Below are 15,897 nucleotides of genomic sequence, written 5' to 3'. Positions count from 1 at the left end.
CCTAGGAGCTAACTTGGTTGGGGTTAAAAACTATTTCACTAGGAGGGTGGTGAAGCACTGGAATGGGTTACCTCGGGAGGTGGTGGAATCTCCATCCTTAGAGGTTTTTAAGGCCCTGCTTGTCAAAGCCCTGGCTGGGAGGATTTAGTCGGGGTTAGTCCTGCTTTGAGCAGGGGTTGGACTAGATGACCTCCTGAGATCTCTTCCAACCCTAATCTTCTATGATTCTATGAAAAGCTATTGACAAATTTAGTAAGTTTCAATAAAGTCTCATTACTGGATTGTTCACATCAGAGAATCCGAGACAATTAGTAGTTACCTCTCAGGAGAGATGCAGGACTGGAGGTCTGCAGTTCAATATTAAAACTGAATAACCCCTACACTCTGTGGGTAGTAGGGGGTGGGAATAGCAGGGGGCAATAGAATCATTGACTCATAGGACTGGAAGGGACCTTGAAAGGTCTAGTCCAGTCCCCTGCACTCGTGGCAAGACTAAGTATTATCTATTCTAGACCATCCCTGACAGGTGTTCATCATTGGAGATTTTTAAGAGCAGGTTGGACGGAGATTCCACAACCTCCCTGGGCAATTTATTCCAGTGCTTAACCACTCTTGACAGTTAGGAAGTTTTTCCTAATGTCCAACCTAAACCTCCCTTGCTGCAATTTAAGCCCATTGCTTCTTGTCCTAGCCTCAGACACTAAGGAGAACAATATTTCTCCCTCCTCTTTGTAACAACCTTTTATGTTCTTGAAACTGTTATCATGTCCCCTCTCAGTCTTCTCTTCTCCAGACTAACCAAACCCACTTTTGTCAATCTTCCCTCATAGGTCATCTTTTCTAGATCTTTAACCATTTCTGTTGCTCTTCTCTGGACTTTCTCTAACACGGCTGTTACTCTGAAACCTCCAATTTGTTAGCATCTTTCCTGAAATGTGGCGCCCAGAACTGGACACAGTACTCCAGCTGAGGCCTTATCAGCACAGAGTAGAGCAGAAGAATTACTTCTTGTGTCTTGCTTACAACACTTCTGGTAATACATCCCATAATGATGTTCGGTTTTTTTGCAACAGCGTTACACTGCTGACTCATATTTAGCTTGTGATCCACTATGACCCCCAGATCCCTTTCCACAGTGCTCCTTCCTAGGCAGTCATTTCCCATTTTGTATGCATGCCACTGATTGTTCCTTCCTAAGTGGAGTGATAGACCAGGACTGAGGTGCTGTGACAGACCTGAGTGGGAGCAGGGGTCATGACTGGAAAAGCGGGGGGCTGAAGGTCAGCGTTAAGTTGCATGGCGGAGAGGGCTGGACGGCAATCACAGGGGCTGGCGTCAGCAAGCTGCTGGGGTGCATTTACTCTGCTGAGGGGTGCCCAGCACTGGCCTTGTAGTATCACCCTTCAGCACTCCATGGGCAGAGCCTGCCACCCTGCACCACAAAGCAGCCTGGGGGCAGATGCAGTTACCCCCCCACCCCGAACACCCCACCCTATGACCCTCGCCCCCCCAGGGCCTACTCTGTGCTCCCAGGAACCCCCTTCCTTAGTGCCCCCGAGGCCTCCCCAGGCAGCTCACCATCTGGATGGCACTGGATCTCCCCCCTGCGACAAGCTGCTCTCACAGACACCCCGTGGGAGGGACTGAAACCAGGGAACTGCACACGCTAACGAGGAGGGAGGATAATTATAAAAGGGCGGAGGAGGGGAAGCGGGGACCTGATGCAGAACAACATGCAGCGCTGTTGCTGAGGCACCGGCTGGAACAAGGCAGATGGGGGCGGGGGCGGTTAGCTAACAGCTGCCCTTGTTTAAGATTCGGGTGAACCCTCGCAGTCTCCCAACGCCCTGGTTGTCTGGGTTGAGTCACTGCCAGCCTGCGCTGTACATTGCTGTTTGCTCACGACACAGCCCGCGGCATGCAGAGCTGAGCCCCTGTGCTCAGTGGGGGAAATCACAGAAGCGTCAGACTGGAAGGGACCTCAAGAGGTCGTCAAGTTCGGTCCCCTGCCCTCAAGGCAGGACTAAGTATTATCTAGATCAGCGGCTCTCCACCTTTCCAGACAACTGTACCCCTTTCAGGAGTCTCATTTGGCTTGTGTACCCCCAAGTTTCGCCTCACTTAAAAACGACTTGCTTACCAAATCAGACATAAAATCAGAGTCACAGCACACTGGTACGGCAAAGTTGCTGACTTCCTCATCATATAATTATAAAATAAACCAACTGGAATATAAATATTGTACTGACATTTCAGCGTACAGTCTACAGAGCAGCATAAACAAGTCAGGCTATGAAATTTTAGTTTGTCCTGACTTCGCTAGGGCTTTTGACGTCGCCTGTTGTAAAACTAGGCAAATATCTCGATGAGTTGATGTGCCCCCGGAAGACCCCTGCGTACCCCCAGGGGGTACACAGACCCCTGGTTCAGAACCACTCGTCTAGACCATCCCTGACAGGTGAAGCAGGGAAGGGATTGGGGGTGTCTGGCAGCAGCCTCCCTGACATCCCACCCCCTCACCCCAACTAGCCAGGTCACCTCCGGAGAGGCGGAAACGTTGCCCCCTGGCGCAGGGGACCCCCTACGACCCCGAGACGCTGCAGGGGAATATTAAACCACAGCAATGAGCATGGGGGGCTGTTTCACAGACTTAGTTCTTGGCCGGAGGCAGCAATGGACACGGACTCCCATGCTCATCGCCATATGTCCCTCGCCCTCAGCACACTGTTGGGGCTCCTGAGACCCTGGGGGGCCCTTGCTGTAAGGGCTGCAGCCTGATCCCCCCCTCCCAGGCCCAGACACCCCCCCCTGCGCTAGCCCCCGGCGCACGCTTCCGCCCCAGAGCCCGACTCCTGCTGGCCGGAGCCCAGCTCCCTCCCAGGGCTGGGAACAGAACCCAGGCGTCCGGGCCTCTACTCTCACTCCTAGACTCTCCTTCCGCCCAGGCGCGGGGCTAGAACCCAGGGCCCCGCGCTCCCAGGCCTGCGCGCTAACCGCTAGGCCGTGCTGCCACCTGCCGGCGAAAGGGCCTCACACCGCCCTATGACAGAACAGCGGGACGCCCGCATCCCTGTTACCAAAACGACCGTGCCCCAGTATGCCTCGGGATTTACGCGGCCCCCAGCATGCTCCTCGGCCTGCCGCTGACCGCCGCGTGGGAGGAGGGCGGGGAGTATTGTTTGCGTATGCCCAGGGGCCTCATGGGTGTTGTAGTCCTCAGCCTGACGCCCGTGGGGGGGCTCTGCCTGCGAACAGACTACAACTCCCACCAGGCAGTTCGCGCCGCTGCGGCGTCCCCACGCAACGTCCCCTCTGCAGCATTTTCTCGGGGGCCGCCATCTTTGTTTTTTTCTCTGCCGGCGCCGCGGAGGGGCCTGAGCGAGGCCGGCCCGGGGCAACGATGCTGGCCTCCCTGCTGTCCAGGCCTCCGCCTCCGGGCCTCGCCCGGCTCCTGAGGGCCCGGCCGCCGCCCCCGAGGCCCTCCCGTGGCGCCTCGGCGCTGACGGACGCGGCGGGCGGAGGCGGGGCCGCTGGAGGGCGCGGGGCGGCGCAGTACCCGGGAGCGGCCGCGAGGGGGCGCGGGGCGGCGCAGCTGCACTGCCAGCGCGCGGCCACCAGAGCACAGGGGCGGCAGTGTCTGGGGGCAGCCGCCAGGGGGCGCAGGGAGCTGGAGAGGCTGCTGGGGCTGCAGGAGCTGGGCATGGGAGAGCTCAGGATGCCAGAGCTGCAGGAGCTGGGCCCATGCACCACAGGGGCCAGGGCACCAGAGCCGCCGGCCTTAGTGGCACCCAGCCGGGAGCTGGAGCGGCAGTACCCAGGACCGGCTGCGGAGTGGCACGTTCGTCTCAGACCAGTCCCTGCGGGGCATCAGAAGAAGAGGGAGAGCTGGACTAGCCGGGCCGCGCTTCCTGCATTTGCCGCTGCACTGGTGTATTGCTACAGCAAGGGCCACGCATCCCAGGGTGACTATTACTGACCCCTCGCCTTGTACTTGTGCTGTGTTAAAGCCTACCGCTCCCAGTGGGGGATGTGCTTCAAATAGCCTAGAGGCATTTGTGTGCCTTTAGTGGAGTCCAGACATCGCCTGATCTCTGGGGGGCAACTCCTCAAATGCAGCTGCCCTAATCTTTTCATGGAGGGGAGTGGCCCTGGGAGATGGCAGGACCCATGCGAGCCCTTTGGGGTAGGGAATGGCCTGTGTTTCTACAGCTGTCAGCACGAAGGGGTGCTGATCTCTGTTGTGGCTCTGGTGCTACCATAAAACAAAGAATGAGCCAAGCATCTTCTGTAGAGATACACGTTCCCAGAATGCAACCCTCCATGGTTTGCCTGCCTCAAGGTGAAGCACTGCACAGCTGGCTGTCATGTATCTGTGGACCGCCCATCCGCATTAGAGCAGAACGCATCTGCATGCTGTGGTTGGCAGGCTGTGTTGTTCTGGGGCTATGCCAATCTTAGGTCTATATTTATCCATTGTTTTAGTCTCTGTGTTGGAAGAGTCTGTGTTTTCGGATTATTTTAGCGGGAGAGCTCTGTTAGGTTTGGCCAGCCTTAGACGATGGGGTGCAATGGTTCTCCAAGAAGTGAGCTCCCTGTGTACAGTGCATAGAAGTACAGTGCTGGAGTTGCACTGATATTTTAACTGAGGGCAGTTCGCTGCGGCAGATAATTTTAAGACATGTGTGGGGTGGAAGAGTTATATACGCACCTTGGTGAGGCCAAGAGGCAGGATATTCTGAGCAATCTGTGTCTTCCACAGTAATGGATTGATAGCAGCCTCTCAGCTGTTGCTTCTCAAATTCCCCAAACATTTATTTATGCACTTGACTTTAAGCCTGTGGAATAGTCCCTTTGCTCACATATTCAAAGTACCACATGTGTGTGAATGTTTGCAGGACTGGGGCCTTAGTGGTTCTCGTGCTTGGCACTTCATAGCATTTTGTGTTTCAAAGCACTTGGCAAACATTAATTAATTAGGTCTCCCAACCCTTGGCAAAGCAAATCAATATTATCAGCTCCGTGATGGGGAAACTGAGGAGCAGATTGTTTGTGGTCTCCCTAAAGTCACTGAGCGAGTCACTGCTGGAGTTGGGAGTAAAAGCCCAGCTCTGTCGTCTAGTCTGCTTGCCGCTCTGCTATCTTATAGACAAACAGAGAGCCTATGCTAGCTTTCAAACCATCAGCTGTCTGGTATGTGCATGCTATACAGAAACTGGGGGTTGAGATGCAGGATTATTCAGGGGCTTGGAATGAGCTCCAGTTGCTGGGTTAGAAAGCCCATCCCTGTTGTGTGTCCTCCTATATAAATTAATACATGCTATCATTAATGACTTTTATGTTAATGACTGCATAGTTTGAACTGAGCGTGGGACTGGGAAATGAAAGGTCCTGAGTTCTCCTCCCAGCTCTTTCCCTGACTCATTCTGTGGCTTTGGGTAAGGCTTTGTATGTCACCTGAGAGAGGGCTGAACCTCCCAGTCTTGCTTCAGGGGAGCTGAAGAACCTCTGAGCACTTTCTAACCTCCTTAGAATGCAACACATCTGGCTCCACCTCGGGCTGTGCAGTGGTCACAGTGCTGCATGGCATAGCTCTTAATAGCGTTGGTGAGGATAGAATGCAACCTCCTCCAAAGCCACAGGCCCCAAAACACAGCAGCCTCTCCTCTAGCTGCAGGCAGTATCGAGCACGAGCACGGAGTAGAGTAGATACATTCATGCATCTGATGAAGTGAGCTGTAGCTCACAAAAGCTTATGCTCAAATAAATTGGTTAGTCTCTAAGGTGCCACAAGTACTCCTTTTCTTTTTGCTTTATTGTGGAGTTGTCTGAGCTGTGCCGCTGAGCTAGGGCTTTCAGGTGTCTTTCGCCAGCCCTTGCTCTGAGTATGGAATTTTGTTTGCTAGTTTATACCCACTGCTGGCTGCAGGCCGCTTGCTGAACATTAACTGGCTGAGATATAGTTGCACTGTGACACCCCGGCCCTGGGTAAACTCTGTTTGAAGGGACATTGTCAAGATAAATTCATAATTTTTTATAAAAAAGTCCCATCCGTCTCAGCAATGTTAATGATCAGTGATGAGTAGAACTGAAAGATTTTTTTAAACTCCGCGGCATTTGTCTCTATTAATGCTGCTTGTGCTTGGCCAAGGCATTTAAACTGCTGTATACTAGTCAGTTTCACTTTCTGAGGCTGGTCACTTTAACCTTCTGGTTCTTGTGCACCAGCCCAGTGCTGTTGTGTTGGGTTCCTAGCACTACAGGTGAATCTGTAAATGAAAAACAACCCTCCAAATCCCCATTTTAAATGATAATCATGCAAACATCTCTCTCTTTGATTCTGTAACATACCTGTCTTTCCTCAAATCCCAATTTCAGATTTAAACTAGTCAGCAGTAAAAAACCAGCCAGCAGTAAAAAGCTGCATGCATAGCAGCTCTGAATATGGAGGCTGTAGGGAGTCTGATTTTTCAGATGCACTGAGTATCCACAACTTCTGCTGAAGTCAATGGGAGCTGTTGGGTGCTCAGAATCTCTGGGAATCCTGCCATAGAAGGCAAGAGGGATACTCATTGGTGTGGGAACAGTGGTCTGTTGCTTTTAAGATTAGAGGTGAACGGGAGAAATTCCCTACCCCCACCCCGTGAGAGTTTTGAGATTTAGAATTTTTTTCTCATCCTAATTTGGGAGGGAAAGTCAAAATTTTGAAAATTTTCATGAATTGAAAATCTGAAAATAAAAATTGGATCGGCTCAATCAGAATGTTTCATTCTGATTTTTACATTGTTTCAGTTTTATCTTTTTTTTTAGTATAAATTCAGTAAAATTTGGAAACAAAGTCGTTTGGAACAGCAAAACAAAACTTCATTTTAAAAACATCAAAATGGGACATTTTGACAATTTAGAAACTTTCTTTAAAAAATGTTTTGAATCAGGAGTTTCATCCAAATCAACCTTTTCCTCTGAATGCTTCTGGTTTTGACAGATTGGCATTTTTCATCAGAAAATTCCTGACCACCTCCACTTTAAATGTATTTGCTGGCATGTCCATACCCAGAATACTCCTCTAGCTTTTGTACTTTTGCAAATGAATATTGTTTGTGGCAGATGGAGGGCTCTCACAACAGAGATTCGTCAGAGTGAGAACCTTTGAATCTAAAACCCTTTGCTTTTTGTGGAGGGGAATGGAATCAGTTCAGGGTTGAATCTAAGACTGGAAGAAGCCTGTGTACCAGATCTAGTTCATTCTCATGAGATTTTGCTTCAGATGTCTTGTCTTCCCGATGGGACTCTTGAAATCTCTGAGTACAGCTTGGTAGAGCTGCTCTGGTCATCCACCAGGAGGCAGAGAGTCACTTGTTATTGGTGGGACTTGTACACATGCAGTAATGCAGGTTTCAGAGTAGCAGCCGTGTTAGTCTGTATCTGCAAAAAGAAAGGGTAAGCTTTTTGGATGAAGTGAGCTGTAGCTCACGAAAGCTTATGGTCAAATAAATTTGTTAGTCTCTAAGGTGCCACAAGTCCTCCTTTTCTTTATGCAGTACTGTTCCTCGTTCCATGTCATTTCCACTGGACATACGGCTTTACACTCCGAATAGCTCCTTTCCCTTCCAGACACTAAGTTATTTCCTCTGGTTAAATCTCCCCTAAAAGCCTCTCTCTTTTCAGTCTAGGAGTGACGTTCTCTGTAATGTGCATGTGCTGTGTGACACTCAGCATGACAGATGATCTGTGTGTGTTAAAATGCAGAGCAGTGTAGTTACTCCGTTGAGCCAGAAAGTGGTGCTCTTAATCTACTGAGGAATGTTCACTCTCATTTTGGCTGTTGCTCTCAGGCTGAAGCATTTGGCTCTAAAATGGAATGGCTTTGGATCCCAGTGCTAGTGATTCCAATAATTCACGCTGGGCACAGTAGCCCCAAGTGTCAGTTTGCTTTTCAGTGCGGTACACAGGAAAAGTCCTCCCTTCCTCCCTCACTGAAACAAGCTCCCTGCTTTCTGCAGAACCATGAGAGGTGCAGCATCTGGAGTGACTCACTCCCAGGTCCCAGAATAGCTCCCGGGCCCTCTCTCTCTAGTACTCTCTCTTCTCTGCAGAACAGTGTCAGCCTCCAGAACTCAGATGGCTGGTGCAGCCAGCTGAAGTAATCATCATTTCTATTTGTGTGTCATGCCACCCACAGCGTGCTAGGTGCTGCCTGACATTCAGGGAGTGCTGGCCCCTGTCCCGAGGACATGCACATCATATTGCTGTAAACTCCGTGTTACATCAAGGGTGGCTGGACACAGCACACCATGTTCTCTGACGCGCCAGCAACCCCCCTCGCTAGCATCCAGACCTGCGGAGCTACACGCTCCATCAGCAGCGCTCCACCCTGAGTCTAATGGTAGTGGCTAATGTGAAGCATTGCATCCTGGGAACTGTAGTCCGCAGGCCAACCCTCTGTTTTTAAAATGAGGTAATATAGGAATTGCTGCATTTAGTCAGACCAGGTTATCCTGCGTCCAGCAGGGGCCAACACCAGCTGCTTCAGAGGAAGTTTCTGTAAATCCCCTAGCGGACAGGTCGGGAATAACCTGCCCATAGGGAAGTTTCTACCTACCCAGTGTTGTGTAATAATGCCCCTGGAGCACCAGGGTTCACGTTCCTTGTAGACATAAGCCGTACCATGTGCAGGTTATGCATGTGCGTTTGGTGTGGGCTTCTTGCCAGCTGCTTTACTAGGGTTTCTCCTCTTTGTCTCTCTTAGAAGATGCCCTGTTGGAAGCCGCCAGGATCAACAACGTTTCAGAAGTCGACAGGTGAGTGACTGTTCGGATACTTATACTGTGTGTTAACATCACTACTCAGGTGGGAGTCTGCCCTGAGCCCTTTGTTGTCACATGGTTCCTGCTTTCCTCCAAGATGCTTGCTTTGATTTCACAGGGTGTCTAGTAATGCGGCTGCTTGGTAGGGTGCGGAGAAAGGAGTCCAGCAGTAATGGGAACTGTGGGTGTTTAGCTCACTGCTTCAGATCTACCTGAGGCCAGTCGTTACTGAGAGTTGCTCCTGTCTGGGGGACTGTGTCAAGCTAGCCAGTGGCCTCAGTCTACTTCCTAGTGGGCGGGTGTCTCCATCTCTCAAATACCCTTGGGCCTGGCGCTCTTGTTGACAGTCCCAACAGGGAAACCAGGGACTAATGGGCTGTGCAAACTGCACACACGCTCACTCCTGCAGGCAGGTTCCTCTTCTGTACTGTTCTGTGCACACATGGGGACATCAGTCTGGCCCCGTGAGTTCCCGGGAAGATTAACAGATGAATGCATTTCCTGTGCCCAGAGCACCCCTGCCGGGGACTGTACATGGAAGGAACGGGAGGTGTCACAACTAAAAACTATCTGACGCCCAAGAGGAGCAGTCTGCATCCCCCACCTGGCCACAGCCCACACGGCCTCATCCTTTGTCAGAGGAACCTTCCACCTTGTGTATCATTCCACTTAGCCTCTTCCGTCTGGCCTGCCGGCTTCCCAGGAGCTCTTCGCTGTAGGCTGCTGCTTTTGTTTCCTCTCTCTGGGGTCCATATGGCTCTTAGTCACTGCCCCAACCCAGGGGTGCCCCCTTGCATTCTTCCTGGGATCTCAGAGGAAGCAGCCTTGTTCTGGTGCACCCGAGGGCTGAGATCTGGCCTAAATCAAGGTTCTTGTAGGATGTTGGTGTGCAGCTAATTGGCACATGTGTTCTGCTGTTGGTAATTGCAGGAAGCCGTTCCTTAGTGATGTCTGGGTGATTTGTGAGTCTTGCCAGGGCAATGAGTGGCAGGGCTGTGCACCGTGTTCTCTCTCTCTGTTTCCCATGTTTACACTGGTGTCCGTATAGACTGCTGCTGCTGCGCATTATGCAACTGTGTAATGCACAGTCACTGCCCCGCCTGTGCTCTCCTTCCCACTGACCGCCCCTCCATTTCTATTGCTGATGCTCCTCCCAAGCTGCTCTTGTCTGCTCCTTCTTTCTCCCTCACCCATCTTCCTTCCACAGTGTCCCCTATGCTTGAAACTCCCTGCCTCTCCTAGTGCCCCGAGCGACCTACCCCGCCATGTCCAGATCACTGCTCCCCCAGCCCTCTCGGGGGCTGCCCACTCTTGTTTCTGCTCGTGTTTTTGCACAACCCTCCCCCACTCTCCACACACGATCCTCAAGTGCGTATTTCTGTTTTGTAGCTGTGCTTGCTTGCACAGCTGGGGGTATGTGTTAAAGCCCGAGCTGTGTTTTAGCTCCAGCTGGAACCCACTTTGCAGTGAGGATGCAGGCAAGAATATTCATGTTGTCAGCCCTGCAATGTCCTCCCCACAATTCCCTGCGGTTGGCACAATTCACTGGGAAAGAATCCTTGAGCATCTCAGCACAGAGAACCATGGGACATGCCCCCAGACACATAGGCAAGGGCAGAAACAATGAGGACACAGTAACACGGGTAGAGATGCTCATACTCGGGCTAACAGTGCACAGACCCAGATGCCAATCCCCAGGTTAACTGAGCAGTGTAGATATGCTCTCAGTGATAGCCATAGGGCACAAATTATAGACCATAAATGTAAAAACAGCCCCCGCCCCCTCCAGCCATCCAAGACCTTGATGGCTTTTGCTATGCTGCTTGTTATGGTGAAGACATGAGCAGACCTCCAAAAGCACAGGGCCATTTCCCTTGAGCAAAGGAGAATTGTCTTTAGTTAGTAATAGTACAGGGCTCATGACACATGGCTGAGCAGTTCTAATTCCGCACAGTAGAGGGCAGTGCCATTCATAGACACAACCCAGTTCATTACAGTATCGTGTATGTGTATATATACATAGGGATATAGGTATATATGGATTCTTGCCCCGTTCAGCTGTGTGCACTTCATTTTGCAAGAGAACTCGAGCTGCTCTGAGCCCCAGGCTCCGTGGCAAGCTAGACAACAGGGAGGCAGACTGCTTTAGGGTTTTAAAATTTAATTTCAGACTTGATTAAACCGTAATTTATCCCTTGGCCTCAGATCACTGTATTATAATTATTAAAACGCACTGAAAACCCAATCAGCACACTCGGCTAAGCCATTGCAGGCCGTGCCTTGCATATCCATGCAGTTGACATCACAGTAAGAATCAGGATGTATGTGCTGTATTGTATCATAACCTGTCTCATTAAGCAGGGCCAGTAAAACTGAACAGAGACCGATCATTGCCTGGATTGTAGAATGGCTACTGGTATTATTCACATCTCAGTCGTTTCAGCTTACAGACTGGGGGGAGAAGCCCCCAGATGTTTGTGAGTGACTGGACCAGGCTCTCTTGCACACACTGACTTCGTCTGCTGCTTGCGTTTTTGCTCATTGCTTGAATGGGGCTGACCAGCTTTCTTGCTTTTGCAAGTCAGTAACACAGGACAACTCTTTGTTTAGTGTTTTCCATGCAAACTGTACTTCAGAGCATTTTACAGGGTTAAACAATGCAACTACGAACACGACTAGCAAGGAGAGAGAAATGAAGGGGAACTGGTGAGGGAGAGATGCAGTTTTTCAGTTGTTAGTTGACATGAGATGGAGCATCAATGAGGCAGAGAGATACTGACGAGCTGTTCTAGATTCATGAGCTGCGGAGAAGGCAGTTGTGAGGATATGAGCTGTGTTTCTTTAAAACTGCTGGGGGAAGCCAGACATTGGGGGCAGGGGGCGGAGGAGGACCTAGGCAGAAGCTGTACAGTGAAGCAGAGAGAGAGAGAGAGACAGAGGAGCTTTAGGGATAATATTGTATTCCTTATTCCGACCGAGTTCCTTGTTCAGTGTTGGAAGAAAATTACTCTCTCTCTCTCTCTGGTTCTTTACCATTGTCACATGATAGCGCTAGCATGAGTCGTGGCCAGAGGGGAAGAGTAGCCTAGGGATAGGGAGCCCCCCTGGTGGCAGGGCGGTGAGTTTAAGAAAATCCACAGAGGGTTTCATAGACATAGAGGGTAGTTTTGGACTGGATCCTAAAGGGAACAAAGAACCAGTGGAACATTTGAGGACTGCGTGTCTGTATGTGCAAGGAGGCGGGCAGCAGTATTCTGTGTGCACTGCAATCTGAAGAGCTGGGGATTCAGTCAGCCATAGGGAAATGAGCTACTGTATTGTGGGGGTGGGGGTGAGGATTTCAGTGAAGGTGGAGATTAGGCAGTGGCGTACAAGGTCTGCTGGCAACAGTCAGTTCTTCAGACATAGGAGGTACTAGAGGAGAGGGCAGGGATATGTATGTTGGAAGCCAGTGGGAGGCTTGAGTCCATGGAGTCTTGTCTTGACTGTCTGTCAGGTTCTTACCTTTGTGTCAGCTGGTCCCAATGAAGCAAATGTAGGTTGATTTTTGCATTAAAAATAAAAATAAATTCCCCTTTGAGGAGTGATCTGAGTCCCATTGGAGCGGATGGCCAACTCCCATTAACTTCAGGCCCTGTATGTATTTAGCCATAACTGCAGACAATACCTATTATTCTGGATAGTTTAGTTTCCCCAACCTCTGTTGATCTGTGTGTGTTGAGGAGGAGAGGCAAGGGGAAGCAAGAAGCAAAAGCTTGAGGAAATACTGCCTCCATCCCCTTTGCCTTTATATACAGTATTAATATTGATTCTCAGTGTTTCACTCTTATTTTTTAATAAACCATCTACAAAAATATGGGCTTGCAGCAGAGTTCCTTAGCCGAATAAATATGATGGAACAGCATTCTAATAAGCGCTGTGTGATATTGGCTCATAGAAACAAAGTACATGTGTCAACACACTGTTATCAGGGCAATTTGTAACAGCGGGCAGTAGCTGGCATTGCATGTTTAAACGTTCAGCAGACCAGGAGATTGGCACGGAGCTATTCTTCCTTCAGAGCAAGGAAGTGTCAAGAAACTTGACCTGCCCTTTTAAAAGGTGACATTTTGATCAGTTGAGATTGTCTCTGAATTGATTTTAACTGGGCTCTGTAAAACCTGCTGAAAAATGAAAACTGGTTGGGTGACTGGCCATCCCTACCTTGTGTCAAGCAATTCAGCGTGTTTCAGTTGAACTTTCAATGTCCATGTAGTCTCGTCGTTTCATGGTCCTCCCCCAGCTGTCTGTATCCACCTGTTGACTCTCATCTTATAGATTGTCAGCTGCTTGGGGCAGGGGCCATCTCTTTGTTCTGTATCTGTGCAGCTCCGAGAGCAACGGGGGCCTGCTCCAGGACTGGGGATTTTGGGCAGTAGCGCAAGACAAACAATACATAATAATTCCAAAACAGACAGACAATGTCTGGGCCTTGGTGCCCCCTGGTCTGCCTGTGGCACATAATAGCTGAGTTTCCTGAGGGCTGTGACACTTATTTCAATTCAAGTGATTGTGTTCAATGCAGGGGTAACCAGGTAGGGTTTGAGGGCCTGTGGATCGCAGGAGATCAGACTAAATGGTCTGGTGCGACCCTTCTGGCCTTATAATCTATGACTGTGTGACAATCATGTAAGGCAAGTACTTCCAGCTCTGCCCAGTCAAGGGGGCATGCTGGCAGCTCTCAAAGAGCCACAGGGCTGCACCTAATATACAATAAAGGGAAGAGACTGCAGACACCATCCTCTCTGATACCATGGTGGCCCTTATTGCCTACAGATCCCAGCATGCAATGCCTCCAGTCAGATGCAGGTGGCGCATTGTGTGCTGGGACCTGTAGTCTCCAAAGGCAGTACTGCCATCAGAAAGATTAATCTGTTTGAGTGCTGACACTGTGCTTACCAGTGTACGGACTCAGGGAGTCCCTGCCCCAAAGAGTTGACCGACTACAGCAGGCACTGAAATGCTGTTCAAGTCTATACAATACACGGTTAGAAAGACCAGACTTGGAGCAGTGGGTTTTTTTTTTCCTTTTAGAAATCTCTTCTGGCCTTTGTGTGTTGTGCCACATTTGGCCATCCTTGATTTAAATAACTAGGAAGAGCCAAGTTAACCTTTTAAAGACTCCACTGACACCACAAGAAGCCCTTAGACTGTTTCTACTTAGACATAATTCTGCTGCTGTTTCCTGCATTTCTCACCCCTTTGCTTTTTACAATCAAGGAGCTTTGCATGAAAACTGCATCCTAGTTACTTAGGAATTCATCCGCTCAGCCTCTTCATTTCCCACCTCAGCTATAATCCTGTGCTTGTGGAACAGGGTGATCCAGTCAATATAGTGTACTTGGACTTTCAGAAAGCCTTTGACAAGGTCCCTCACCAAAGGCTCTTATGCAAACTCAGCAGTCATGGGATAAGAAGGAAGGTCTTCTCATGGGTCAGTAACTAGTTAAAATATAGGCAACAAAGGGTAGGAATAAACGGTCAGTTTTCAAAGTGGAGAGAGGGAAATAGCAGGGTATGTACCAAGGATCTGTATTGGGACCAGTGCTGTTCAACATATTCATAAATGGTTTGGAAAAGGGGGTGAGCAGTGAGGTGGCAAAATTTGCAGATGATACAAAATTATTCAGGATAGTTAAGTCCAAAGCAGACTGCGAAGAGTTACAAAGGGATCTCACTGAACTGGGTGACTGGGCGAAGAAATGGCAGATAAAATTTAGTGTTGAAAAACGCAAAGTAATACACATTGGAAAACAGAATCCCAACTACGCATGCAAAATGATGGGGTATAAAGTAGCTGTCACCACCCAAGAAAGAGATCTTGGAGTCATTGTGGATAGTTCTTTGAAAACATCCACTCAGTGTGCAGCGGCAGCCAAAAAAGCGAACAGAATGTTAGAAACCATTGGGAAAGGGATAGATGATAAAACAGAAAATATCATAATGTCACTATATACATCCATGATATGCCCACAGCTTGACTACTGCGTGCAGTTCTGGTCGCCCCGTCTCAAAAATGATATTTTAGAATAGGAAAAGATGCAGAGAAGGGCAACAAAAATTATTAGGGGGATGGAAGAGCTTCTCTATGAGAGATTAAAAAGACTGGGGCTGTTCATCTTATAAAGGAGACAAGTAAGGAGGTTCTGATTGAGATAAACTCAGGAATGGTTTGGAGAAAGTGAATAGGAAGGTGTTTACCCCTTCACACAACACAAGAAGTAGCAGTCACCCAATGAAATTAATAGGCAGCAGATTTAAAACAAACATAAGAAAGTACTTGTTCACACAACGCATAGTCAGCCTGTGGAACTCATTGCCAAGGGATGTTGTGACGGCCAAAAGTATAACTGGGTTCAAAAAAGAATTAGGTAACTTCCTGGAGAATACGTCCATCAATGGCTATTAGCCAACAAGGTCGGGGCGAGGTTCTAATCTCTAAAGCTGTGTGTGTATGTGATGATGATTGACGCATAATAACTTCTGCATTTGCACAGCACCACGGGTAACTAACAGTAACAGGCGCTAGGTGAGATGTGCACATCGTATCATTTTGAAGGGATTCAGCTGCATGAGAGTATTTGGCTCTGTTAGCCTGCTTGGTGCTGTAGCATTTGAACATCTTCCAGCAGTGATGTTGTTATTTGTATGACTATAGCGTCTCGGTCAGAGCCCCGCTATGAACCAGCATCCCATTGCACTAGGCTCCAGCTTGTCGTGTGTGGCTGTAACTTCTTTCTCCTTTCCTCTCACCTGAGGGAAAATTGGCCATGTGGGTCATGGAACATGTTAGCCACCTCCTGAATCATACGTGTTTCAAATCTCTCATCTGTCACCATGTCCTCCTGGTCTTTTCATGGCATGTGTAGTAAGACATGAAAAGTAAAAATGAGGTTTCTGTGACTCCTGATTGTCTCTCTCTCCATTCAGCAGTGGGTTACTACTTAGATACCACTCACCTCCTTAAACAACTCCGCTGCTTCCTGTTCGTTTCTGGATATAGTTCTTTCCCTTTCTGTCCCCCAAAGCCCTCTGAACTTACTCCAGCATGCTT

The 15,897-nt window shown here is 49.4% G+C and overlaps 1 protein-coding gene across 2 annotated transcripts in view; it reads left to right on the top strand.

Annotated features, from left to right (window-relative positions):
• The first annotated feature begins 3,339 nt into the window (after window positions 1–3,339).
• Window positions 3,340–15,897, top strand: part of CLPB (ClpB family mitochondrial disaggregase) — a 141,796-nt gene continuing 129,238 nt past the window's right edge. For both annotated transcript variants that reach the window (XM_084617292.1, XM_084617291.1), the window contains exons 1-2: window positions 3,340–3,962; window positions 8,747–8,798. In XM_084617292.1, coding sequence (XP_084473418.1) covers window positions 3,401–3,962; window positions 8,747–8,798 — 614 coding nt within the window. In that variant the 5' untranslated portion in view covers window positions 3,340–3,400. The remainder of the gene's footprint in view (window positions 3,963–8,746; window positions 8,799–15,897) is intronic.

This window comes from Lepidochelys olivacea (assembly GCF_965140295.1).
Source record: "Lepidochelys olivacea isolate rLepOli2 genome assembly, chromosome: 1".
Classification (NCBI taxonomy): domain Eukaryota; kingdom Metazoa; phylum Chordata; order Testudines; family Cheloniidae; genus Lepidochelys; species Lepidochelys olivacea.
This window is presented reverse-complemented; position numbering and strand designations above follow the sequence as displayed.